At 37.0% G+C, this 25,090-nt stretch overlaps 1 protein-coding gene across 6 annotated transcripts; it reads left to right on the top strand.

Moving 5' to 3' along the window:
* Positions 1-121: 121 nt before the first annotated feature.
* Positions 122-24,636, top strand: SENP2 (SUMO specific peptidase 2). Of its 6 annotated transcripts, XR_011600533.1 has the most exons (18): positions 122-239; positions 1,991-2,046; positions 3,377-3,486; positions 4,227-4,302; positions 4,940-5,015; positions 6,210-6,366; positions 8,111-8,214; positions 8,793-8,860; positions 11,330-11,375; positions 14,060-14,120; positions 16,709-16,873; positions 17,172-17,303; positions 18,135-18,338; positions 18,436-18,515; positions 18,740-18,824; positions 20,302-20,350; positions 20,878-20,973; positions 23,782-24,636. XR_011600533.1 is itself a non-coding variant. In XM_070946431.1 (17 exons), exons 1-17 carry the CDS (start codon positions 130-132, stop codon positions 23,842-23,844), a joined length of 1,689 nt encoding a protein of 562 aa, XP_070802532.1. In that variant the 5' UTR covers positions 122-129; the 3' UTR covers positions 23,845-24,636. The 6 variants fall into 6 exon arrangements, 5 of the variants coding, with proteins under 5 accessions (XP_070802532.1, XP_070802533.1, XP_070802534.1 ...); XM_070946431.1 differs by lacking the exon at positions 20,302-20,350; XM_070946432.1 differs by lacking the exons at positions 20,878-20,973; positions 23,782-24,636 and having other exon boundaries at positions 20,302-20,596.
* Positions 24,637-25,090: the final 454 nt, after the last annotated feature.

Here is a 25,090-nt window from a genome sequence, read left to right as displayed (position 1 = left end):
GAGGGGAACGTTTCAAAAAAAAAAAAAAAAAGGGCCCCTCTTCATCTCGGCGATGAGGGAAGGGCTTTCATTATTTTAGCACGCGACGTCTGTGACGTATTTCCGGCCTGGCCGTGGCGGCTGGGGCCTATGTACAAGTGGTTCTGTGAGACTCTGCGTTCTTGGGTATCCTCACCTTCCTCTTGTCAGCGGGATGCGGAGCCTCCTTTACCTCGACCGCGGAAGAGACGGTATCGCAGGTGAGAGGAGCACGGCATCCATCTTCTCGGGGCTGCTGCTGCAGGCTAGTCTGGGCAATCGGACAGCTTCCCGGAAAGAGGAGGTGAAGGCAAAATACTTCCGTGATGCCTCCCCGAAAATTCGGCGTGAGTCGAGAGAGACTCAACGGATGCGGGGAAGGATCTGAACCGCCTGCATGGTAGCCCCAGCTAGGGTTAAAGTGGGCGTCACATCACCTCCCTTCAGCCTTGACTTCCTGGGTCTTCCCTTTCTCTCGGCTAACGTTCGCTTTTCCTTCATATATCTTTTTTTTTTTTTTGCAATTATTCATTTTTATCCCTCCTTTGTTAATTGTATAAATAATTCCAGGTGGGGAAATACCTAAATGTTCCTTTCCTCCTCCAAAGTCACCCATCTGGCTTTGATGCCTGAGGCGGGCTTTGACACCTGCCAGTCTCCTGGTTTCTAGCCTGATGGCTATAACCACTAGACCAAAGTGGGCTCTTAGATCCTTATTGATTCCTTCTTGTGGGAATGGATTCACAGAATAGGAAAATTGTGGCTGGGCGATGAGGTCCCCCCAAACAGAGGGTCTGGTAGCATTTTTCCAGCTAACAAAATTTTATTAAAAGGTGTACATGTTTGTAAGCTGCAACTCACTTCATCAAATGCATAGAATTATTGAAGCGAGGTAAGATTTAAATTGGGATGAGGTTGTGGGGGCGGAGGAGGGTAAGACATTATGTTTATGTGGATGCAGGATGGCCTCATCCCTGTGGAGCATCCCATCCCCCCCCCCTCGGAGAATTGCTCCCATCATTTTGGCCTCCTGGAAGGGTATTAAAACTTGGCTTGGAGTGTTCAACACTGGAGGTAGTTAACAGGGGTAAGAGGACTTCTTTGTCCGTCGTCCCTTAATTTTGGATTTTATATAGCTTTTAAAATTTTAATCGGCAAGTTTTAATATTATAATGTTTATTTGTTTATTTATTTAGAGGATTTATATGACTCTCAGTGACTCTGGGTGGCTTACAAATAATAAAAAATCCCAATATTAAAAGAATAATGACATAACTCCCAACCCTCTTGGTGACAGTCAATCAAATGGGCTTGATGGGCTCCATCTCATTCTGGGTTCCCCAGGCTTATTGGCAAAACCAGGTTTTCAGGGCATTGCAAAAGAGTGTCAAAGTGAGGCCCAGCCTAATCTCTGCGGGGATAATATTCCAAAGGAAGGGAGTCATACGGAGAAGTATATTATATATATATTTCTTTTTGTTTCATATGTAAACCGCCCAGAGTTAACTTATAGGGAAATGGGCAGCATCAAAATTAAACGAATAAATTAATGAGGGACAGGTTAGAGCAGGGCTGTCAAACTCCTGGCCCGCAGGCCGGATGTATCATGCGCTGGCCACGCCCGGTTTAGTGAAGGGGAAAAAAGTCCCAATACGTCACGTGACACCACTGTGACGACGTGAGTTTGACACCCCTGGATTAGAGCATTTCAACTCCCAGGATCACTTTATAATTGCCGATCTCAGCAAATATTTTGGAAAAAGTCATTTTTAATGTGATTTAAACATGCAAATAATTCTTTTTGCTGTAGAGTATTAATGAATTATTTTTTATGAATATCACAGATCATACAATGTCCCAGTTATTGATGTAGAGAATTTTAAAAAATAATATGAGCCTTTAATTTATAGTTGTGTGAACCATTTCTTTAGTCAGCATTACTGTTCATTAAACACATTTTTTTCCTCCTTAGTTGTCAGTCCTATGTAGAAGAGCCTGATCAGGAGCAAGCAAAAAGACAAAAACTTGGTAATGTCTACTTTCTGTGGTGGTTTCTCATGACTAGAATATAACTTAATAAATATTTGAAAGGATTTTATTCTTCCTTGTTCACAGAGGTTTAACATATATTTCAAGAGCAAATTGTGATAATTAACAATTATGAAAAATGTTTTGAATTAAAAGGAGTAATGCTCAACTCATTAAACATTGTTTTAGTACTAAGAAATCATCTTAGAAATGTTTCAAGTTTAGAACAATGCTGTTTTAATGCTTTTGGAAATACGTAACCAGTTTTGAACTCGAAACAACTAATTTATTAATATCTAAAGCTATAAGTAATAGAAGTCTCCTTTGCTGCCTGTAAGAAACATTGCTATACAATCATAGGAAATTGATGCATAATTTAATTAGAACAAAAAGCAAATTTATTAAAAATAATGTCCATATGGGGAGGATGTTTTATCTGGTATATGGAAATGGAAGAAGGGAATTAAAGTATTGAATTACTGTAAAGCAATATAATAAAAAAGGCACCCACTGAACACCAGATTGGAAGTGTAAGATTGGTGCAAGCAGAAGTATTTCAAGAAAAATGAGGAGAAGGAAAAGAAAAGCCTGTTCTAAAACAGGCAAATATCTGCTTTTCCAAATTTTACTGAAGGATTTTTAACAATCAGCAGCAGCATCCATTGCTCATGATTTAATTTTATAGTGAATTTTTTAAGATTTCCACAGTTAGGATTTCTTTTGTATAACTGCAAGTGAGGTGGATCTAATAAAAAAGATAATAATCACTTCACTGTTTTGGATCATTTTGGGAATCTGGTGTTCTATATGTACCATGAATGAATAAATAAAATGAATATTATATTTGAACCAAGATACACCTTGACTGATCTCTACTAATAGAAAACAAAAACTTTCCCCTAAACCTTTGTACTTTCAATAGATTGTAGAATGTTAGAATAAAAGAACAGGAAGGGAATGTATTTTAATAAATATGTCTCTTAAGCCAATACAATGTTTATAAACAGGAAAGTGCTAAATGCTGTCATAGCAGATACATCCTTCCAGTACAATAAGACAAGTCAATGACATCACCCTATGTGTGTTTTTCAAGTCTCAAAGTTTGCTGCAGATATTGCTAGACCTATCGCATGAATTTTGGCAAATGCGAGAATAACATTTGGAACAAAATTCATGTTCCATGAATTTTATTCCAGATGTTATTTTTACATTTGCCAGAGTTGAATCAAATGAACTCAAGAGTCCTTTCATTTATAAATATGATGTTGTTTTGCTTTGAAGGTCAGCATTACTGACTATAATCTTAATTATAGCTTTTAACTTTTTCCAGATATTTTTGGTATACTAACTCAAGGAATTGTCAGTCTGATTAAGCTACCATCCCACTTAACAGCTAAATATCTTAAAGTTGGAGATCAATATGCTGAAACTACAAAAGAGGTTTGTGTGCCTTTTGAAAAGATAAAAATAAAGTGCAAGTATTTTGTTTGCAAATTAAATCCTTGGGTTTGTGATATTTTGTCTTCTGGAATAGTAACATGATTAAATTAAATAGAGAGAGAATGGAATATATCATTTCCAGAAGTTGGAAGCTATTCAAGCTAACATATATATTTTCTCCAGTTGGGCTGAGAAACAGAGGCCCAAAGTCACCAAGTGAACTTTGTATTTGGAAATTGATGTCAGCCTTGTGTCCTTAGTCTTACCATTACTGTGTTAACTACCTCTGCCTTATTTCACAAGCAGCAAAGCAAACTGAGCAAGGATATTTTCTTTAGTTTCCTCTTGCTTCTTCAGAAAAAGACAAAGCAAACAAGTACTCTTCTTGCTGGTCCTTAAGACTAGCTATAGAGCTGCTGAATGAATGCAGGAGAAATGAATGCTAGTGAGTGGGAAAAAGCTTTCATTGTTAAGAGATGAACAGAAAAGCAACATTCTTCCATATGTAATGCCAGGCTCTTTTAGAGCTTTTTGATGGCAGCTCAGAGAGTACTGGTCTACATTTTTAGGTAAAGCAAGTATGCTATTCTTCTAGGGAATGAATTAGTGGATCTTAAAGGGAAAAGTCCCTGATGGCCCTATAAATGGCACCTATATAGTTTAATACCACCTAGATTTTGTGGCTGAGGGCTTTGTTTATTTGACATAACTGAAGTAATACTAATGCAAATATTTTCAAGTTTCTTTCAAATGCTTCTGATGCCTTGGCTGACAAGCAGATGCAACCTAACTGTGAGATGCAGATGTGTAACTTTGGTAAGTCAATAGATACAGTGGCTATATTTCAGATCCAGTTATTCTAATGGGTGTATTCATTTTCCTTTGCAATAGTATAATTATTTTTGTTTTTGGTGAAGTACTTAACTCTCATATGGCAAATTATAAATTGAAAAAATATTGATGTTGATTTTGATTAAGCTCATGTTATAATTCCTTTAAATTAGATTGTGCTATTGATTTTACTTGTGCTAAGATGTAATTTACTCTTATTCATGGTAGACCATTGCTTATAGGTATTGGGTCTACACTGAACGTTCTTAAGTAGTTATGGGCATTTCTTTTACCACTTCCTTCCCATATGTGCTTCGTATATATTGAGCTTTTCTTGTTCTTCCAAGCTGTAGTATGTATCTCTTGTATTGTTTGTGTTTAGATCAGTTGAGGAAAAGTGTTCTAGAATGCTGGAGTTTCCTTATAAGTCAATTGTTGGCAGACTCAGTGGATTGCATCATATAGCCATTCGTAGCCAATACATCTGCCTATGACAATGAGTTTTGCTATGTCTTTGATATGACAGACTTGAATAATTCTTTGGAGTAGAGCCATATAAGATAAAAATGATGAGTGTTGCCTATGGAATTAGTTGTGATGAATCTTACTATTTTTCCCATAGATAAAAAAGCAAGTTACGGTACCTGTATTCATCCAGATGTAGCATCTGACTCTCATATTCCTGTGACTTATATGAGGTAAAACCTTTAATTTTCTCTGGTGGCCAACAGAGAATGAAATTCTAAGAACACATGGCCATTATAGTACTCCCCTTTGGAGTTTTTTCTCTGTCTGCTCTAACATAAATAATTAGTAATAATAGTATTATTAGTAATAATAATTAGGAGCTGTCACAGAGAGGAGGGGTTAAACCAATTCTCCAAAGCATCTGAGGGCAAGACAAGGAGTAATGGATGGAAGCTTAATAAAGAGAGAATCAACCTAGAATTAAAGACAAATTTCCTGTCAATAAAAACAATTATTCAGTGAAATGGCACCTTTAGAAATTGTGGGTGCTCCATTATGGGAGGTTTTTAAGATATTAGATAGCCATTTGTCAAGATGCAGTGTTTTGTTTATACGCGCGCACACATGCACACAGATGTATTGAATATATTAACCACCTTATGTTGCTTGTAAAAAATAATAAAGGTGGGATATATATATCCATCCTATTATTATTATTATTATTATTATTATTATTATTATTATTATTACTATTATTATTATTATTATTAGAATAAACATATATACCCATACACTTACAAACACACACTACACACACACACACACACACACACACACACACACACACACACAGAGCAACAACTCTGTGGGGTGGTTTGGGTTGAGAGAGTGATTAGCCCAAAGACCCCCGCTTGCTTTCATGGCTAAGGCAGGACTTAGACTCACAATATCCTGCTTTCTAGCCTGGTGCCTTAACCATTAAGTGACCAATGTGGCTTTATCCTCATCCTCAATTTAGAATGCAAGGAGAATTAATGTATATGCTTTGTTGGGCATTGTATATGAGACATAAACCTGCCTTACAAGGAGTTTTCATTTATGGATGTAGGTAAAATACTACAGGAAAATTGTTTCTAAATTGCATAAAGTTCAACATCAACTCTATACATTTGGCCATGAAGCATTATGTGAACTTAGAAAAATGAAATGTGTGAAAGGTGGTCTATAATTAATTATGCTTTCTCTGACATTTTTTATGTCCAAAATAACAGTAGCTTGAATTTTTGTGATTGAAATAATATAAATAAGAATAATTCTTCTTTAGCAATCCTCAAATATATGCCTTTTCAAAATGACATGTTGTTATCCAAATAGACATGCAAATTTTGCAGTGTATTTAATTTTTATATTATTTCTTCTACCAGAGATGACTTTAGTTTCAAAAACAGTAATAAGAAAAGTCATAATGTGCTTCAAGAGGATTTGCGGCCATGGAGACATATTACTCGCAGACATTCATTAGAAGCTTCTGCTTTAGAGACTGGAAGGTATCTAAGGAAACCTCATTATACTGTGGAAGAGGCAAGTCCACAGATATATAAACTTGTATTTTAAATAATCTTTTATAGCAGATACATTACTACAAAATATTTTAATATGGTGCTTGATTCAGTGAGGTGAAAGTTTCAGGCAGAATGTATGTTAAATTGAGCTATACTAAGACTTATAGTTTCTATGTTCAGCATAAGAATTGGAAGAATATATGTAATACTTATCCTATGTAGAATTTTGATTGAAGTCAAGACACTTCCACCTCATGTCCAAACAAACTAATATTTCTTACCATGACAAAGTACGTTGTACTTTGTTTTTGTTGTCTTTAGCCTCTCACTTTTGTAAGTGTGATTTTGGGTCATGCATTTTTGTAACTGATGGAGTGTGGTGTATGTTCCAAGTGACTCAGTTGTTTGGGTCTTTAAGAGAAGCTGCTGACATTCTGTTCATGCCTAATAGTGAATAATTATGTTGGCAGTATTAATACTAGGATGCTTATTTAAGGAAATGTCCAATTTCATCTATTACATGTGTGCTTTTTTGTATACATATGTGCACAAACACACTAATGCAGGTACGCCCATCCTTCCCTTTAAAAAGGGCCCAGGACATTCTAATTAGTGCAGTTGACTGATATTCTGCAGATTCAATAAAAGAGCAAAAGTAATTCAGCCCCAATGCCTTTATCAGCTCAGCACAGGCTTGAATTTGACATCATACCCATATCTATTTCCATTTCTCATTTTCCATTAACATCAGTCCAGATATCTCTTTGCCTGCTTAATTTCCTAGAGCTCTTTGGAAAACCAAGGACCTGCATAGGATCAGTGGCTGGAGAGAGGCTGCTTAGAGATAATCCTGCCTGATGGCCTGGTTGCCTCTGTGTTCCAATAGATTAAAAGAGGACTCAACATATATGTCCTCCAGATATCTAGGAAAACCCCAAATAGCATCTGAAACCACTGCAGATCCATAAGGCTTCTGAAGTGAACCATCTGAACAAGTCTTTCCTCCTTGCTGAGTGTGATGGCTCTAGTTAGGAGAGAAAGTAAAGATCACTAGAAAGTCCAACCCTATCTCATCTGCTGCAGGAAAAAGGCCGGATCTAATAGGTAGCTAGAAAAGTAGGCTGGCCAGTGATGACATAGTTGTTGCAACTGTCAAAAGGTTTTGAGCTTTCTTCAAATCCAGGACGAGATTAAAGTTGCCAGTATAATAGCCTGACAGAATCCATAAGCGCTCCCTACAATAAAATCAAACATCTTGCAAAGACATACTGTCATGTAGTTGGAGAAGCAGTAGAACAGCAGCAACCTCAGTCTGCCTCTTTGGCCCTGCCTCACAATCCTAACATCACATCTGCTAAACCTGCAGAAGAGTGTGTATCACAATGCCAAAGGTCTTCAGATACATGCCAACTCCTCTGCCTAGAGTTGGGACTGATGCCAAGTACAGAATTTTGCTGAAGGAATCTCATTCATCTGACTAAACGTCAGAAAAACATGCTGGCTTGCCTTCCCATCCACAATCATGTCTTGCACAGGGAGACCTACATTCAAAAACATCAGCTTGAGGCTGGAGGGTCTAGCAATCCAGTTGCCTGGTTCCTGCATAGACATTGGTGGGTAGGAAGTAGATAAAATGATTTCTCCTGTTTTACAGAATGAAATCTCAAGCATAGTACCAAAGGGCACACTTAAAACATGAATTTTAAGTATTAAGTTTATTATGCTCTTAAACATAAATAATTGTAATACTTGTTTTATCTTAGGGAGTTCAAAGACTGGAGCAAGAGAAATACAAAGAACTACTCAAGCAAGAAAAAGAAAAGAGTCTTAAAATTCACTCTTCTGGTGCAGTAGCAAAATACCATGAGTAAGTTCTTGCAGAAAAATAATATTTAAAGTGAGGCAATGAAATAAACTGGAAAAGCAATTGGAATTTTGCACGCTAGATATTGTGAATTAGAAATACCATCCTAAAGTAGTACTATTGGTTGCAGTCATATTCCACTCTAAACTTAAATCATGACTTAATGAATTAGAATGTCCACTAGGGGTCCTGTTTTACCATTTCACTTCTCCCTTCATACATGTGGAAAAACAAGTCAGGATCATATTTAACCTGTTTCTAGAAGTGACATCTGAAGTGCAGATATGTCTTTCTAAGCTAAATTTAAAGCTGTTATAAATTCAGACTTGCTTGCAATTATTACATGTGATATTAACCTGTTAAAATGTGAAATATTCTTTGTTAGCTATATAAAGGTTTTTATCTTTCAAATCTATGGAATATCTACCATATAACCCTATTAATGATTAAATTCCAGTATTAAATATGTTGATATACAATATGTAAAATGTAGATTAAATTCAATGCCATGCTTTACTGTCAAAACTTTTTTCCTTAACAAAACATTACTTATTTTGTTCTTTCAAATGCATTGAATAAAGTGTCCAAGATTATGCCACTGGATCCTTAAAGTTTGATCTCATCCCTTCATCTGAAATGCCAAGAAATGGTAAGTAATAATAGTGAAAAAATGTATATAGCAGTGAAATAAGTTACAGTTTAAGTGGGATATTAAAGGAAGGATTGGAATCTTTCTAAAAATGTATAGTTACTATAAGTGAAAAAAGAGATTAAAGTATAATAAAAACACCTGATAATGTATACTCTGGCCAAAATATAATTGCAAGGTGAGTGGCATATTCACCTTTGTACTTTAGTTACCAGTATTTTTATTTAAAACCTTGTCGTTACATTTTATACTGGTAAACATTTGAAATGTTGTAATTCAGGGTCGGTCACTTGCCCTTGTTAGTTTATAAAAATTATCTCCAGTTTTTGTATCTTTAACCCTTCTACAGTATTTTCCCTCTTAAACTTCTCTCAGAAGCCTTAGAATAAGCATTTACTTTCATTGCTATATTTGAATAGATTAAGATGAGTTATTATCTTAAAGTTATCTGTCCAGTGGATTAAGATAAACTATTTACGTATTTTTCAGATTATAAGACACTCCAAAGTAATAAGACGCACCTAGCTTTTGGGGAGGAAAACAAGGGGGGGAAATCTGTCTCTGCCTCCCAGCAATTTACCTCCTTGCAGCAAACAGCAAACAGCCTGATCAGCTTCAGCACAGCCTGATTTAGCACAAGCAACTGATTGGCGGTTGGATTGGCCTCCCAGAATAATGCCTATCAGGTGTTCCAGGCTGCAGGGATCACCACTGCCAGTTGCTGCCCATCACTGCTGCCGCCTATCCCTGCCTCCTGGAACGGGCCAAAAACAGGACGTGTGGAGGCTGAAAATGGGGTGCACGGAGGCCAAAAATGGGATGCGTGGCCAAAAATGGGGCATATGGCGGTGGCGATGGGCGGCAGCAGCGATGGGCGGCAACAGTGGCAACGGGTGGTGGCAATCTCTACAGCTTAGAATAGCTGATAGGCAGTATTCCAGGAGGCTGATCCAACCACCAGTCAGCTGCTTGTGCTAAATCAGGCTGTGCTGAAACTGACCAGGCTGTTTGCTGTTTGCTTCAAGGAGGTAAATTGCTGGGAGGCAGAGGCCGGCGGGTGGGGGCCGGCGGGTGGGCGGGGCTTCGGCAATATTCACTGTATAAGATACACAGACATTTCCATCCACTTTTTTTGGAGTGGGGGGAAGTATGTTTTATAGACCGAAAAATACGGTAATCGAGATAACATTAATTACCTAGTCCACATGATCTCAATACCTTATCTAAATTAACTTATTTGTTAGATTTTTAATGCTATCTTTTCTTCAAGAACTGGCAATGCAATTCTTTAATTTTTTTCACACAATTGTTACCAAATGAAGAAGGTGGGGTTGAAAGCCAGGGTCTTGCCCAGCCATTTAGTGAGGATTTAAACCCATAATCAGCAGCTTAAATATTACTAAATACAGCTTAAATACTGATGTATTCCATCTCTACATTTTCCATTTCTACATCTAAACTTCTGTCATCTTAACTATCCCTCTTAACTTAATCACAAGGCAGATTCAGTTTGGAAGAGGTATTTTGGAAAGCATGCGTGTGGATCCAAATCTTTCTGCAACTCATTAAAAGAGTTGCATTTTTTCAAGATTGAATAGTTGCTGAGAGGGAGCTACTTTCATGTATTCCAATACCTTTTCCAAATCAAATCAAATCAAATCAAAACATTGCCTAACCTTACTGCATTATAATAGTATCAAGCATCATATAAACTTTCTAAAAAAGTAATATTTCCTTCAAGTCAAACTCAATTCCCAATAACTTCATAGACACAAACGTGCAGTTTTCCTAGTAAAAATACATGTGGTCTGACATTGCCTCCTTTAGGGTTTCTTTTTCACTTTGAATCTGGCCTGCAGTCTTGGTTGATGCTAGTACTGTAAGGGACTAGCGTTGAAGTTTATTACTTTTTTTTTGCGAAGGAATAAGAAAGGAAGTATATTAATTTTTATTTGAAGTAAGCAAGATGATTCTTATATTGCTGCTTGTAGACATCACTTTTGACTCTAAGCAGGTTTGTGCTTCATCTGATTTTTTCTTATTCCTTTAATTTTTTTAAAAAAGGACTGTTAATGACAAAACAGGTAGTTCTCAACCTACAATCATTCATTCAATTATGGCGGTGCTGATGAATGGTGGTTATGAACGGTCCTTGGAATTGTAGCCATACTAGCACCCTGCAGTCATATGATCATGATGTGGGCACTTGGCCACAGGTTTGGACTTATGACTGGTTGCAGTGCCTGTTTATCACTTCCGGTTCACCTGAATCGGTGCAAACCGGTAGCATTTCAACACTGGTTTGCATCAATAACTGAATTCTTCTTTAAAAAGCTTTCTTTTCTAGGCTAATTACTAAGAAATGAAAGAATACATCTGTAAAATGTGTGAGACAACCAATGCTCCTTTAAATATCACCAATGTGTAGGGAGGACAACTGAGTTACTTTTATTATATCCTTTCTTTAAGGAATCAAAAACTTTGGTCACTTGGGCTCTAAAAATGATATGAGCAGGTAAGTGAAAGTTCATTGGTTTATAATTTGTGGTTTTAAGAGAAGGTTAGAACCTAGGAAATATTTTCATCAGGTTTTGTTTAGCATTCGTTTAGCGGAAGAACAAAGCACTCATATCTAAATAGTTATGTGCTACTGTGAGCATTTATTCTATATATCATCTTTTGGCATCTGTCTGTGCCATGAGCCATGAGCATTTGTGCTATAGATAGAGATATACTGGTTCAGAGTGAAGCAAATTTGAAATTGGATGTTACATATTAACTTTAGTACAGACTTACAAAACATAAAATTTAAAGAGACAAATTAAAATGAAAAGCTCCTTCATATTTTTCTATATTTTGAAAATATAGTGGATGTAGTATAATTTTTAAACATTTCATTTAATAATGCTGTTCTGGAACTTTTCCAGTGAAAAACACAGTAATTTGATGTTTTTAAACTCTAGAGGTATCCTTAGTACTGTGACTTAACATTGAGATCTGAGCTTTACCTTAAACAAAAAGCACAAAAACAATGTTCTGTGTTACAACTTTAGTGAACACATTATCTTTATTAGAAAAAAGTATATAAAGTTTTAGATTAAATAACTGGTGGCACTTTCTTTAATAGCATTGGTTCCACCTACCATTTTCGGTCCCTGATAATCAGACCTGCACATGAGCATGCAAATATTTATTTTGGCTCAATCTTTCTTACATAATTGCTTTAACCTATTGATATCTTTGGGCTCTCTTGTATGAACTCTTTGCTTCTGATTATCCATGAGGTTCTGTTGGATTAAGTCCAGGGCTTTGTTTCATCCATTTCAAAATATAGAATTTTTCTACTTTAGCCCTTCTATTATAAATGTACTTGCTCTGTTTAGGATCATTGTTGTGTGGCTTGAGCCCAATTCATTTAAAATTCAACTCACAGGCAGATACCCTGACATCCTCCAGTAGAATTGGCTAGTAAATTATATTGTTCCCTCAATGAATCCATTGTTCCCTCAATGAGAGCAAGGTCTCTGGATCCTGAAGCTGCAAAGCAGCTGCAAACCATACCATTTCCACTGCTGTGCTCCAGAGCTGGAATTAAGTTCTTTTTTTGGAATGCAAGATTTGATTCTTTCCTAATGCGATATTTCTCTTTAATGCATAAAACTTCTACTTTCAACTGATCTGACCACATTGCAGAATCAATTTTTTGTTGCAAAACTCCTTTTCAAACTTAAGATGGGCAGGGATGTGCTTTCTGATAGTAGTGATTTCCTCCTTGATACCCTCCTGTAAACATTACTTTTGTTCTTCAAAGAAAAACCACAAGTCCATTTGCCTCTTTAAAAAGCACATTTGGGATTACTTTTTATGACTGCTGCATTAGGCTATAGAGGAATGGCCTGTAGATCCTTTGCTGTTACCCTGAATTCTTTATAGCCTTTTGGAATATTATATGCCTTGCTGTTGTGGTGAACTTTGTTGGACAACTATTACTGGGAATTAGTCACAGTGTGCATTTTCTTCATTTTTACATTTTAATGTCTGACCATTGATGGCAATTTTGTAAGCCTCCTATTCTGATGAGCATTGATAACTATTTTTCAAGTTCTGCAAGTCTCTCTGGATCAAGACATCATTCACTTCCATAAACTGTGTCATGAAGAGCAGACTCAAAGAATATGAATATTGGCAGAGTGTGTTCAGTAGATCATGACATTGTATTGTGTTTTGGTTTTTAATCAGAATCACTTCTGGTTAAAAATATAGATAGTCTAGATCAGGGGTGTCAAACTCAAGGCCCAGGGGCCGGATCTGTCATTCAGGGTGCATAGATCTGGCCCGCGGGACTGCCCTGAAAACACTGCTGGCAAAGGCCCGCAGTGCCTCTGCCAGCGAAACCTGAGCTCCATTTTCACTGGCAGAGGGTTGCAGGAGGCTGTTGCAGCCGAAAATGGAGCTTGCGAGGGCCATAGGTGGACCTCCCAAGCTCCGGTTTTGCTGGCAGAGGGTTGTAGGAGACCGTCGCAGCCGAAAACTAAGTTTGCGAGAGCCATAGTGGCCCTCCTGAACTCCATTTTCGCTGGCAGAGGGTTGCAGGATGCCGTCACAGCCAAAAACAAAGCTCGGGAGCCTGTTTTCACTTGCAGAGTGCTCAGGCCACCACAGGTGCCTCCGACACAAGTGATGTCGAGCTGGCCTCACCCTGGCCACGCACCCCCAGCCCTCCCAGATCAAACAACCCTGATGTGGCCCTCAATGAAATCGAGTTTGACACCCCTTGTCTAGATGAAGGTCTCATCTCTTATAGAGCCTAGTGTTGCAGAATCATAGATAATTCTAACATGCTAACAGGCTTTCTCTCATCACTGTACTACTTAACATGTTTACAGATTTTAAATATTGAACCAAACTTTTACTTCTAGATCCTTTTTTATATGGTTGTAGAGATTTTCTAATACTTCAGCAATAACATTTTTGTGTGAAAGGATGAGCCACTGAACAATGTATAATTTAGTTCTTCATTCTTTGTATTCCACTTCATTCTTTGTATTCCACTATAATCAACATTTATAGGATTATTCTGAAGGACTGCATTAGCTTAGCAGATATAAAATGCTTGTAAAATTCTTTCTGATAATGAAAGTGTTTCTTTCTACTTTTGTAATACTCCCAGTAACCTCTTTGTCTCCATGTTTCTGTCAGATCAATAACAATAGCAAAAAGGACAACAGAACATGAAAAGGTATTCGAACAGAAAAAAGAGGTGAGATGCACTCTTTATTGTGATACTTTTCTTTTTTCTTTTAAATTTTATTAATAATTACTTTAAAATTCAATTAAATTTGTAGCCAACATGTCATTAAAATAATTACAAGAAATGAAATACATTACAATGATACTGCTTAGAATGCCATCATTAATTTTCAAATACCATTCAGGCTAGTCTTCTGAAAATTTTCAACCAAGTATTATTTTTCTTACATTTCAGAATCTTAATTTTTCCTGTTCAATCATTTTCCTAACAATAATAATAATGAGCACATAGAATAGAAAGCTTGCAGTCTCAAATCTCCTTTGTTAGAATGTCTTGGGGTTTTCTCAGCCTGGCCTATCTTCTGCTTTAGGATAGTGACTTGATAAATCCTGTTGCTATTACCTTCTAAAGTAGCCTTCTCTGGTATCCTAGTCCCTATCCCTGATGCGTCAGAAGGAGAGGGCTATCACACCCCATGCTGTGTTAAATATACAAAAAACAAGCACTTTTCTCCCTCCTTGGGAAATAGAACAATGTCATCAGAGATTTAAAAAATCAACTCATTTAAAAATATGAAGAATCCTTCCTATTTAAATATTAAAATGCAAACATTAATTTTGAGAAAGACAAATTACAAAGGTCTCAAATCACAATGAAACTACTGAGAATTTAAGTAAAAATCTCCTCAAAATCCAGCACCTTAGACAAATTCCAAGATGCCAGTGGTCTGCTGTATAATGGGACGAGATAAAAGATTTCCAAAATAAAGTTACTAGTTTGAAGAACGTCCTAAAGAGGATTTCCCTCCCCCCACCCCTCAAGGATCCTGGTTTAAGTATAAAGAAAAACAATTTGTTGTTTAGAATTGTGTGGAGATGGCCTTGAAGGCAGAATTCAATTACCGTTATCTAAATATTAGCCCAAATAGAGGGGATGGAACAAGGAAAGAATTCAAGATTGCCCTAGCTTGATTCTATTTAGTATAAGAGAAAAGAGAGAGAGAATCTCTGTTAAGCTTTTAAGATTTTGTTATTATACCCTATAATGGTAGAGTTCCATTTTTTAAAATGTCTTTAAATTGTTACAGTCACCTACTTGAACAGATTCTGGGCCACTTAAAACATAAGGACAACTCAGGATAAAACAACCATAACAACAACAAAAAACTACCATAGGGCTTCCACAAACCCCAGATCTTAAAACCCTTCCCACACCTCAGGTGTGCACTGAGCACACTGTCCATATCTTTGAGGGAATGGCAGGGTCTGTGATAGAGATGTCACACATTTTCCCAGTCCTGCAAGATCATAATGTTTCATAGAGGGGGCCTGTAGCACACTCATTACCTCAAAGATGGGTTGGGATAATCTCAGGGAGGGAGGGAGGGATTATTGTTTAAAATCTCTTAGCCACATTTGAGTAACGTTTGTGAATTCTACCTTCTTGAACCATTTGTCCAATCTTAATATATTAAGATTTAAATACTTGGCATAATGTTATAGCAGGTATGTGTTTATTTCTAAGGAATATCTTGGAGTCTGAGAACTTTTTTAGTTCTGACTAGTAAAATTGTTAGATGACAAGTTGTTTTATCTCCGATCAACAGGTTAGTATTATAATATACACTACACTAATAGAGTGTTTTCCTGTTTTACATGTAGAAGTGCATTGATTAAAATGAAATTATCTTATCTGGACATGGATAATTAGCATTGTTAAATGTATAATGTAGAGTACAAACCAGAATGATGGTTGTATTTTTTTAATGAGTTGTTGAAATTGTTCAGATTTTTTTGTAATGGATCTATCAGTGTATTATTTAAGATTCCCTTCCAAACCAGCTGGAATTGTATAGTCAGGAACCCTTCTAGGAAATTAGTGGTTTAAAATGTATGTTGCCAAGGGGAGGGGGAGAAAAAGAAAGAAATAGCTCAGTGACATGAATTTCATTATTTGCAGATATAAGATTTAAGTTCAGTCCCTGATGAATTCCAGTTCCACATCAGTTCAGATATGATGTGGACGATCATGACTAAGATCCCAGAACTTTACTGTTGGAATAGGTAATGTTGGACTTGGTGAACAGTCTGTTTTGAGGCAGTTTCCTATGTTCAACTCTGCTAAAACCTTCCATGCTGTTGACTGCAGTGCTAAAGAAGCAATTGCAAGCCCCTAACCTGAGCATTTTACTATTTGTCAGGTAGCCAGGCATATTCCAAGAGTAAGAAAAAGAAAGAGTAAACCCTTCAACATTTTTTCTTCCTTGAAAGTCAACCTCATGGCGCAGGGAAAGATTCAACCCTTCTATTTTATCCCATGTCTCAACCTCAGAGAACCATAAACTCGTTACTTCTCCCCTTCCTTTTAAAAACTTTACTGTAGTTTATAAGCCAAAAGAGTTCACTGCGGGAAAAGATACAGTTTGTCAACTGAATGATCCTTTTTTCTGCCAGTCTGATTGGAAAGGGATTTCCTAGTTTGTTGTTTTATAAAGAAGCTTTTGATGGGATTCTTTTGTCTTTTGAAGGACTCCTTTCCATGAACAATTCAATTACAGACTTTGATTTGGCAGTTTCTTTTTTCCATTTTATTTACAGAGGTCCATGCAGCCTTTGATGGGAAATGATCTATCAGAAGAAGTATCACTTAGATTAAGCCTGGTCCAGAAAGAATCGTCACGCAGAAGACGTTCTCTGGTTGAAATAAGAGAAAAGTATCTGAGTTTGGAAAAGGCTACAGAGTGCTTCCCTGAGTTTACAAAGGTAGGCATTAAAGGACTAAGTTTACCTGAAATTAGCTCCAGATATGTTCTGTTTTTATTGTCCCCAGTATAGGAATGTAATTTATGTCAAGAAATAGTCATTCAAATTAGATTATACCAAAACTGTTATTTTCAGAATAAAGTATGCTAGAAATAAGATATTTGTGTTCACTTTTTTCTTTACAAGATAAAACAACCTGAATATGTTGTTTCTACCCTCGCTTCACTTCTTCAAAATGACTAAGTTTAGTTTTAATATTAACTGTTTATGATCTTCATAGTATAAAATGTTCTTCCAGGATATGGAAAAAGAGATAGCAAATGCTCTGAGCTATGGTCAAGATGATGAAATTTTGACTAGCGCCTTCAAGCTGAATATTACGCGAAGAGACATTCAAACACTAAGAAACCAGCAGTGGCTCAATGATGTGGTAAAATAATTTTACTCATTAGTAGCTAAAGTTTCATTAGTCCTTTGTTGTAGAAATAACTGTAGTGCTCTATCACAGGGTTGGAAAGCTTCTGATCTAGAGGCCTAAATTGCCCATCAGACCAGTACATCTGGCTTGCAAAATATTGAGTGAGGTTATCTCAGTCCCTTTCTGCTTTTAATTTCCCTCATAAGAGAGAGATGGAAAGGCAGCACAGTGCCACTTCATCTGCTTCATGACAGTTTGTCCAGTGTGCATCTTCTTCCTAAATAAGGAAAATGTGATTGTTTTTTAAGCTTGTTTCATCACCTTATTCAGAGCAGGTGGGAACTGGAACTGGCCTGTGGACTGGATTAATTCCCTTTTTTGCCTTATTGAATTGTAACTTCCTGAGCCCTTTGTATGTCTTACAGGAAGTTCTAATTTAGCGACCACAAGCGAGATCAGCAACTTGGTCATTAAGTTGTTAATGTGGAACCATAGCTTTGCTTCTGAATTTACTTCAATTTTTCTTTACAAGCCTGTAAAGGTCGTAAATGTGAGGATTGGTCACAAGGTTACTTTTTCTCATTGTATAATTGCAAATGATCGCTATACAAGGCAGTCATTAAATGAGGACTGCCTGTACACTATTTCAAGTGTACTAATAAAAAGCAATTCTCAAGGCTATTTTTCAAGAATAGAAATATTCCAATAAAGGCTTTGTGGGAATATCTATAAAAATAGCCCTGATAATTAATTGCATTTTATTAGTACATTTGAAATAGTAGATGTATGTTTATGTATATCTGTATTTCCTCCTCTTATCTTGTCTCTTCTCTTTGATTATAGGTCATTAATTTCTATATGAATCTTCTGGTTGAGAGAAATAAAATGCAAAGATTTCCAGTACTTTATGCTTTCAGTACTTTCTTCTATTCCAAGCTAAATTCTATGGGTTATAATGCAGTAAAAAGATGGACCAAAGAAGTTGATTTATTCCAGCATGACATAATCTTGGTGCCTATTCATATCAGACTACATTGGGCATTAGTGGTAAATACATTTTGGCTTTTCTGAAATTCTTTGGGTGATGAGGATATAATGTGATGGTTGCCTGCCTGATTCTACTAAAATCTTCACTTTGTTGTAGGTTATAGATTTGAGGAGAAAAACTATCAAATATTTTGATTCAATGGGACAAAATGGCATCCGGATCTGCATGAGATTGTTGTAAGTAGATATCTAGTAGTACAAAAAATATCCCTTTTTACTTTTTTATTAGATTGGTAAAATGAACCATTACTTCTGTTGACTGCTGTAAACTTTGGGTGGATATTTTTTTCACATTTTTTGTATTAAAAATATACCATGCAAAACTTTATTTCCTCTGAAGAGTGATGATCTTAATTCTTGGGGAAAATGTTATCACTGTTTGTTATGATTTTATTGAACAGACAATATCTGCAAGAGGAAAGTAAAGCAAAGAAAAACCTGGATATTAATGTTTCATCTTGGACACTTTACAGTATGAAGCCTCATGTATGTGCAACTTCTTTTTCCCCCCATTTCTACTGTGCATCTAAACTTCTAAAATGGTCATTTCAGCAAGATTCAAGTATTAATTTAGGAATAAATATTTTAGTCTTCACACACACCCAATTTCCCTTCTGTACTGATTTCAGTACTTCAGTTGTGGCTTCTTCAAACCACAGCTTCCTTATTGCACATAAAATGGGTCTGTGGTTTAAAAAGCAACACATAATTAAAGCACTTCAGAGGTATGGGAGGATGTGTTGGGTAAGAGAAGGTGCTCAGGTCTGATTTACTCAATCATAGATACTTAACTAGAATTATTATATCTAGACCTGATTTAAGTGCAAATATAGATGCCGTGAAGTCCTATTTAAATGGATATTTGTGTAGTTCCTGAATCTCCAGCATAAACCTATGCTTTATTAAAAATAAAATGTCTTGTATTAGGTGAAAGTTTGTAAAACATCAAGTGATATTGCAGTCATTGGTGATGCGGGGGGAGGGGAGAGTTGCCTCCTTTGGCTCATACTATGTTGGATGTTGCAGGGTTTGATGCTCTGTCCATCAACATCTATAGGAAGTTGCTGGGTGAGCTTATCTGTCACCATGGGGTGAGGTGTCATCAGTACCCTGAGGATTCCCAATTATTCATCTCAGCCTCTGGCAAATTAAGTGTTGCTGTGCACATTTTATCTCGTTGCCTAGAGGCTATGAGAGTCTGGATGGGGAAAACAGACTTCAGCTGAACTCTGGAAAGACTGAGTGGCTTGGGATTTGGGGACTTGCCAGTTCCAGGTTTATTCTATTTTTGCTGCTGGATGGGATTGCATTGTCCCAAAGAGATCCCATGTGTAATCTCATAGTCTTCCTGGATTCGGGAATCATGCTTGAAGAGCAGGTGTCAGTCATGGGAACAAAAAGTGTAGGAGAAGGACTGGCAGAGCCAGGGGGAGGAATTAAAAGAGGGATCAGCTTAGAGTTGTTACATAACCACAAGTGAACTAACCCCGCTCAAATACCATTGCTCCTTATCTAACTCTAACCAGGTGCTGATTGTTGAGAAGATTCTTTAGATAGGCTTTTAGCAAAAAAATCAGTTAATCTGAACTTTCAGGTTTTTCGGACCTGACAGAAAGCCTTTGCATAACTTTTTATTGTGTGCTACTTACACCAGTTCCAAGATCGGAGGCTCTGCTCATGATCACTCATGTGCTAGTCCACCTCTCAATTGGATTACTGTAATGCCCTCTTCATGGGGCTACCTTTGAGAGTATCCGGAAACTTCAGCTGGTGCAAAATGCAGCAGTGCGGGGCGGTTATGTGTATCTCTAGAGCAATACAAGTTACACCTCTGCTTCATGGGCTGCATTAGTTACCAATTTGTTTCTGGGTCCAATTAAAGGTGCTGGTTTTGACTTTTAAAGCCCTACAGAGCATGGGTTGGGTTATCTGAGGGACTGTCTCTCCCTGAATATCCCACCAGATTCAGCAGAAGAGGCATGCTTATGGGTCCTGTATGGGAGCTGCATTTGGTGAGTGCCACTTGCTTTATGGAAATTCCCCTCCCCCTGAAATGAGCTGGCTCTATCCCTGTTGATTTTCCAAAAGTCCCTCAAAATCTGGTTATGCCATCAGGCCCGGAGATCCCAGGAGACCAATGAGATATTGATGTGATTTCATGGATATTAACATCTGTTATTCTCTTTTAGACTTGGGTTTTTCATCTTTTTAATAATAATTGTTTTTATATATTAATTGTTTTTAAAGTTTATGGTATGACTCCCAAAGTTACTTTTTCATGATGTAGGTAGCCTTTAAAATTTGAATGAATAAATAAGCATATCTTAGATTGTGCATCTTTAGGAATTTCCTGTTTCTTAAAGTACAAATTGTTATTTAAATTTTCTGAAATTGAGCAATCAATTTAGATGCCTGTTTAGTTAATGATCTGTTATAGAATTGCTGTATTATAACCTCTTAGGTTTCAGTGATCTGTAATTTAAATAAAACAAGAAAAAGTTAATAGGCTTTCCTGTATATTCCCTTTTCTCAATCTTAGGAAATTCCGCAGCAATTAAATGGCAGTGACTGTGGAATGTTTACTTGCAAATTTGCAGAGTTTGTCTCTAGGGATAAACCCATTGCATTTACACAGGTGAGTTGAAATACTTTAGGAAACAGTTTTCGTGCTGCTCTATCTCTTGAGACAGGTATTTATTTGTTATTAGTTCTGTGGTGGAAACAGTAGGCTGATTATTATTATCCCAATGAATAAGATATGTAACTTGGAATTGTTAATTACTTTCAAGAATTTTTAGATGAAACTGATTGTCTGGAGTCATATTTGGATTAGATTTTAGGCATAAACTATTTTGGCTTCCCTTATGTAAGAAGGAGATGGCAAATACCACTCAATTGGCTCGTTTGGATTTCACTGTGTTTTTGATACCAGTGAACATAATATCCTGAATCAGCTATTAGTTTTTTTTTAAATCTGTTGCAATCATGGAACTTTTACTGACTTAAATCTTAATAAAATGTGTATAGTGTCAATGATTTTACATAACAAGAGTAATTAAAACATGAATAAAATTATAAAACAGGCAATTAAAAAGCAGTAAAAATAGTAGGCTACATCTTTAAGTCTTAAAAAGTGCTGTTTTTAATAATTCCTAGAAGCCTAACAAAGTGGAAACTGATCAGATTTCAGACAGCAGGCTATTCCATAGCATTCAGCACCACCACATAAAAACAGTGGCCTCCTACTCTCTCAGAGAAGAGGGACCACTAATAGATTTGCTTGAGAGCAAATTGCAGTCAGTAAGTTGAAATTGAGTGGAGAATGCCCTTGAGAGACTTCAGTACCAAACTTTGTAAGGCTCTAAAGCAGGGGTCAGCAACCTGCGGCTCTGGAGCCGCATGTGGCTCTTTCACCCCTCTGCTGCGGTTCCGTTACTCAAAATATGCGTCGCCACTGCCAATATGTGACACCCGCTGGCACGCGATTTATTGAGCTTTTCAACCCCTGGTCGGCCAACCATGGATAAATCCAAGAAAAGAAAAGTTTCAGAAGAAAACAGAACATTTTGTTCAACTACATATGCTAGTTTTGTGGCTGCTCAAGAAATAGACAGGCACAGGAAGGGTTTTGTGACTCCCAGTGTTTTCTTTACTGTGGGAAATGGGTCCAAATGGCTCTTTGAGTGTTTAAGGTTGCAGACCCCTGCTCTAAAGGTAAAATGAGCACTTTGAATTGCATGCAAGAATTGGAAGCCAGTGAAGGTCTCAGAGCACAAATGTAATGTGTTCATATTGGCAAGTACCTACTAAACACTATGCCGCTGATCATGTTATTGGTATGTAGATGATATCTGTTTTATTTAATCTGAGAGGGCAGTAAGTGACCTCTATTGAGCAAGTTAACAGGTTAGATGAGGGCTAAAAACTAAAGCTTAATTTAACTTCACCTTGTTGAGTAGTGGTTAATCTGTTCTGGCAGTGGGAGAAGTTTATTTATTTATTTTATTCAATTTGTATACCGCCCTTCTCCTAGTGGACTCAGGGCGGTGCACAGCCAGAACTAAAACACATAACAATACAAAATATAAATTATTAAAAGAATTATATACTTTGGCCCAAATTTAAAACAATTCTAATTAAAACCCATTGACAGATTAAAAGCTAAACAACTAAAAAACTAAAAAAAAAAAAGGGGGGGGGTTCACGCCAGTTAAATTTCCTCCAAAATTCAAATGTGCAACTTGGATTATTCCTGGATTCTGTTATCACTGAAGGCACAAGTTGCCTCAGTGATTAGAAGCTTGAGTTATTGGCTTTGGTTAATATACCAGTTGCAGCCATATCTGTATAGAGGAAACAAACCCATTTTCTAGTTGGATTATTGTAATGTGTTATATGTAAGGGTACCTCCTGAAAAGTTTGGGATCTTCAGAGACTAGAATGGAGGGACCTTTTTTGAACCAGTATTGATTGATACAATCATGAGATGCCAGTACCTTAATAGTTGCACTGGCTTCCAGTCTTTTTCCAGCCCTATGCAAATATGGCTTCTATGTTTAGATATTAACTTGAGGCCAAAATCTAAATGACTGCCATAGGTGAACCTATGGCATATGTGCCACAGGTGGCATGTGGAGCCATATCAGTGGGCACGCGAGCTCAGTTCCAACGTGCATATGATTTTCACTGGAAGTAGGGAAACAGGCTGTTTCCTGCCTCCGGAGGGCCTGGGGAGGTGGGGAAGCCCCATTTTTTACTCTCCCTAGGCTCCAGAGCCTCTCTTCCCACCGGAAGTTAGCAAACGGGCCGTTTCCGGCCTCTGGGGGGGTGGGGAAGGCAGTTTTCGCCCTCCCCAGCCTCCCAGAGAGGCTCTGGAGCCTGGGAAGAGCAAAAAACGGGCCTACCGTGTGCCAAAAGTGGGGGGAGAGTGGGGAGGTGTCACACATGCATGTGCGGGGTGCATAGAATTATGAATGTGGGCACGTGTGCGCACCCCCCCCCACGCTTCCCATGCTTTTGGCACGCGATTGGAAAAAGGTTAGCCATCACTGACCTAGAATGAATGAACATCAGGGAGAGCTTTCTAAGCTGGGTGATGCCTTCTGTGAATGCACTCTCCAAAGGAGCCTTGCTTAGTGCCCATATTCCAACAGTTAGGCAAATAATTTCTCTTCTTCTAGATACTTAACAATTTAGCCACAACAAATTATAGACTCTGATGGTTACTGGTTTTATGTCAAATAGTTATTTTCTGTCTTTTGTATTCTATATCCTGGGCTAGTGATTCTCATTTTTAATGTTTATTTTATTTTGGCTTTTATATGCATGTACACTTTGTCAGTTGCTGAGAGAACATTAGTTATTAAGGAAAGTAAAAATAAAATGGACAGCATGCTTGCTAAATGGAAGTATCAACTATATTAACACAGTTTCTTTCTTGCAGTTTCACATGCCTTATTATCGAAAAAAAATGGTATGGGAAATTCTTCATCAGCAATTGCTATGATGCCAGACCGCTGTTATGGTTCATGTGCATAAAACACCATCCGGTTATACAATTGACTTGTACCCATTTAAAGGCAAAGGTTCAAAATACCCTCTTGGCTAAGCTCCGTTTCTAGAGATGGGAGTTCTCCAGAAGTATAATAGAAGCTTTTACTTGAAGCTTTCTTTCTTGAAGTTTTCCTTCCAAGGAGAAAAATAATGAGGAGGCAGGCAGGAATCTGGCAGAGTATTTTTAAGTAGACCGATGCTGAGTTTTTGGATGACTATGACCTATGTGACATGAAAAAGAAATATACATATATTGCAATTTTCCAAAGAATGCCAGGTTGTCTATGGTTTCAATGCCGATTGGATTCAAACTTATACTGCTTATAAGTAATGCAATTGTAGTTGTAGCTGATTTGTCCCATTAATTTTAACTGATCTACTCCAATCAAAATACAATTTGGACTCGCCCTTTGATTATAAGCAAAAAGCATGCTTTTTGAGCTTTATTTTTGAAGTTTTATTGTATACTTCTGTTGGGGCATTTGTCTGGAATCTACGACTGTATTTTGCAGGCAGTGAAAGGAGTGTGCTTACTCATAGTATGTTCCTGAGTTTATATTTTCATATAACTGGATCTTAGTGATGCTGAAAAATGGAAAATTCTGTTTGATTTGTAACAAATCCATTGTAAAAGCCCTAGGTGGGAATTATTCTTTATTTAAAAATTAAAATGTTGTATGAGACTATTTATTTGTATTCTTGTATGTGTTGGATATGTATTGGAATTTTAAGATAGGTTAACTAAAATGGAAATAAACATCTAGTAAAAAAGATATAATTGATGTGACTTTCATTGCCTTTTCTGTTTTTTCAACTATTACATGCTGCAATGTATGTAATATGGGTGAGGAATAGCAAGATTAATGATTTTCTGTTTCACAATAACAATCTTAATTCCTTCGTTACTGTCAAGCTTTTTAGGCTAAATGTTAAGATTGTGCACAATGTTAGGCTACTCACTTTAGAGCTGAGGCATAGAAAAACAAGCATTCTCATGCCACATAAAGGAAGCTTTCTTTTAACAAACATCGTATCATGGAATTATGCTATAAAAAATAATTGTGGGCCCGTTATATACAGTTTTCAAAGCCTAATCACAACAACCTATTTGTAAAGTAACAAACCATAATTATGGCTGCTTTCCATTGCTTTGGAAAGTACAGGTAGTCCTCAACCTATGACCACAATTGAGGCCAGAA

The sequence above is a fragment of the Pituophis catenifer genome, unplaced genomic scaffold, assembly GCF_029215685.1.
Source record: "Pituophis catenifer annectens isolate HBS135680 unplaced genomic scaffold, rPitCat1.0.hap2 SCAF_6, whole genome shotgun sequence".
Classification (NCBI taxonomy): domain Eukaryota; kingdom Metazoa; phylum Chordata; class Lepidosauria; order Squamata; family Colubridae; genus Pituophis; species Pituophis catenifer.
Note: the sequence above shows the minus strand (reverse complement) of the source record. Positions and strands in the feature narration are given on the sequence as shown.